General features: G+C 54.7%; 1 protein-coding gene across 1 annotated transcript; it reads left to right on the top strand.

Moving 5' to 3' along the window:
- Positions 1–1,384: 1,384 nt before the first annotated feature.
- LOC116970392 (N-acetyltransferase 8-like) lies at positions 1,385–2,068 on the top strand (the record flags this gene model as incomplete). Its single annotated transcript, XM_033017046.1, has 1 exon — positions 1,385–2,068. A coding segment is annotated over one exon (684 nt), but the record flags the coding sequence as incomplete, so codon positions are not given.
- Positions 2,069–3,144: the final 1,076 nt, after the last annotated feature.

Raw genomic sequence — 3,144 nt, 5'->3', positions numbered from 1 at the left:
GTTGCAGCATCTATGGAGCAAAGGAATGGGTGACGTTTCGGGTCGAGACCCTTCTTCAGACTGAATGGGTGACGTTTCGGGTCTGGACCTTTCTTCGGGTCAAGACTATCCGCTGACATGTCTGAAGAAGGGTCTCGACCCGCAACGTTTCTTTCCAGAAATGCAACCTGTCCCGCTGGTTGCTGTGTAGGGTTCATGACCCTGAACCGGGATGCTGCCAGCTGCTCCGCCTCTCGGTTCACCGGCGATGCCGGGGTCTGGGCCGCAGACTGACCCACCGGGTGCTGGAGTTCGGCCGGACAGCGGGACGGCAGAAAGTGCGTCCTGGACACCACCACTGTCCAGTTTCCCACCATCCGGCTCTATTGCGGCCGTGTGGCCAGGGACAATGTGTCATTGCGCGGACAGGCCATGCTCTCTCTCCTGGGGCACCAACATCTCCGATTGCGAGATGAGGCTGGGACCTGTGGACGCCTGGTATTCACACTGAAGTGTTCCCGGGACACGGGGAGTGCTGACATATCGATAAAGGAAACTTTCCAACGTGTTATAGTCTCTGAGCTGATTGGTGTGGGGAGCAATGGCGATGTAGGTGAGGTGGGGAGTGCGGGAAGTGTAGCGGAGTGGAATCGGTTAGCAAGCATGGTGGAGATTGAATCAATTGTGGGGAGGGACTTGGCTGCTTCTACAACCTTTTGATATCCTGCCGTCCTCGGCAGAGCTGTTCCCAAACCAAGATGTGATGCATCGCGTCCGGATGTTTCCTCTGGCGCATCTGCAGAAGTTTAAACGAGTCATTAGTTACAGAAAAGGGGGGGGAGATGGTGTTTGTGAGTCTGAATGTGAGTTGCTGTTCCTGCAGTTTGCGTGCGGCCTCACTCAGGCGGAGAATGAGGCTCGGGACAGAGAGGATGGAGTAGGAATTGGAAGGGGAGTTAAAAGGTTTAGTGACTTGGAGATCCAGCAGGTCTTGGCAGACCGAGTGCAAGTATACGGCGAAGCGGTTTCTTAGTCTGTCTTGGAAGATTATTGAAAGCCACATTGGGAAAACCAAATGCTGTAGATGACAAATAAAAAACATTTGGACAGGTTCGTGGATAGGAAAGGTTTGGAGCAATATGGGCAAAATGTGGGCAAGTGAGACCTACGTCAATGGGACATCTGGTGTGCATGGGGAAGTAGGGCCGAGGGGGGCTGTTTCTCTGCTCATTGGCTCTATGAGGTTGGACGAGATGCATGTGAATCTCTGCCCCAATTGATCTTTCTCGCTCTGCAGATCCGGACCGCTCTCCCCTGCATCTCCTTCTTCAGGCCGGAACATCTCCACCTCCCAGCGTCTCCCTGGACCATGGCGGCCGCACACAAGGCCGGAGATGGACCCGGGTTCACCGTGCGCCCGTTCCGGGCTGGCGACTCGCCGGAGGCCCGCAGGATATTCTCGGAGGGCCAGCTGGACCAGCCTTTGCCAGCCTTCCGCCGGGCCCTGCGGTCGCCCGCCGCTCCCTGCCTCCTCCTGGCTGCGGGGGCCGCCGTCTACGTAGCTAGCGGGTCGCTGGCCTGGGCCGCTCTGCCCGTCGCCGCGCTGCTAGCCCTGCTCTACCTGGCCTGTCGCATGTTCTATACCAACTACCTGAGGGAAACGCTGGAGACGGACATGGCGGACATTGACAGGACGTACATGAGGAGGCCGGGGGCGGGGTTCTGGGTGGTGGAGGATCAGGGGGGAGGCGGTGGGCTGCGGGGGGTGGTGGCGGCGCAGGAGTTCGAGGGACAGCCGGGCTGCTGCCAACTCCTCCGCCTCGCTGTCGACCGGCGATGCCGGGGTCTGGGCCTGGGCCGCAGACTGACCGGCTGGGTGCTGGAGTTCGCCCGGGACAGCGGCTTCAGAGAGTGCGTCCTGTACACCAACACCGGCCAGCAGCCCGCGATCCGGCTCTACCAGGCCCAGGGCTTTCGGGTGACCAGGGACATGGTGCCATTGCCCGGACTTGCCCTTCTATCCTGGATCACCCACATCTACCTGTGCGAGATGAGGTTCTACCCTCTGAAAACACGGAATTACCACTGAAAAGGTATCGTGACACGGTGGGTGTTGACATATCAATAAAGGAAACGTTCCAATGAAATATAGTCTCTGAGTTCTTTGGTGTGGGGCGCGAAGGAGATGATGGTGGAGGTGGGGAGTGTGGGAAGGGGAGGGAAGTGGAGGGGTGGTGTATAGAGTGGAGGGGTGAGCGGTGGAGGTGAAGTCAGTTGCAGGAGAGCGAGGTGAGGACTGGTCCCATATGCAGTTCATGAACCCCTTAAACTCGCATGTAGGAAGCAACTGCAGGTGCTAGTTTAGATCAGCATCTGCAGTTCCTTTCTACACGTTAAACCGAGGTCATGGGACTGCATGGAACGCCGGTCGGCCTGCGATACAGAGAGGCAACAACTTCAAGTTCCTGGGTTGGTATATGTGTGAAGATCTGTCCTAGTCCCGGCACTACAATGTCATGACAAATAAAGCCCACCAGCACCTCTTCTCTCCGAGAAGAAGGGTCGCAACCAGAAACATCACCTATACTTCTCCAGATATGATATAACTTTATAACCATATAACAATTATAGCACGGAAACAGGCCATTTGGGCCCTACACGTCCATGCCGAACACTTATTTTCCCCTAGTCCCATCTACCTGCACTCAGCCCATCACCCTCCATTCCTTTCCCATCCATATACCTATCCAATTTATGTTTAAATTATAACATCGAACCTGCCTCCACCACTTCCACTGGAAGCTCATTCCACACAGCTACCACTCTCTGAGTAAAGAAGTTCCTCCTCATGTTACCCCTAAACTTCTGTCCCTTAATTCTCAAGTAATGTCCTCTTGTTTGAATCTTCCCTACTCTCAATGGGAACAGCTTATCCACGTCAACTCTGTCTATCCCTCTCATCATTTTAAATACCCCTATCAAGTCCCCCCTTAACCTTCTGCGCTCCAAAGAATAAAGACCTAACTTATTCAACCGTTCTCTGTAACTTAGTTGCTGAAACCCAGGCAACATTCCAGTAAATCTCCTCTGTGCTCTCTCTATTTTGTTGACATCCTTCCCATAATTGGGCGACCAAAATTGTACACCATACTCCAGAATTGGTCT

This window comes from Amblyraja radiata, unplaced genomic scaffold, assembly GCF_010909765.2.
Source record: "Amblyraja radiata isolate CabotCenter1 unplaced genomic scaffold, sAmbRad1.1.pri scaffold_830_ctg1, whole genome shotgun sequence".
Taxonomy (NCBI): Eukaryota; Metazoa; Chordata; class Chondrichthyes; order Rajiformes; family Rajidae; genus Amblyraja; species Amblyraja radiata.
This window is presented reverse-complemented; position numbering and strand designations above follow the sequence as displayed.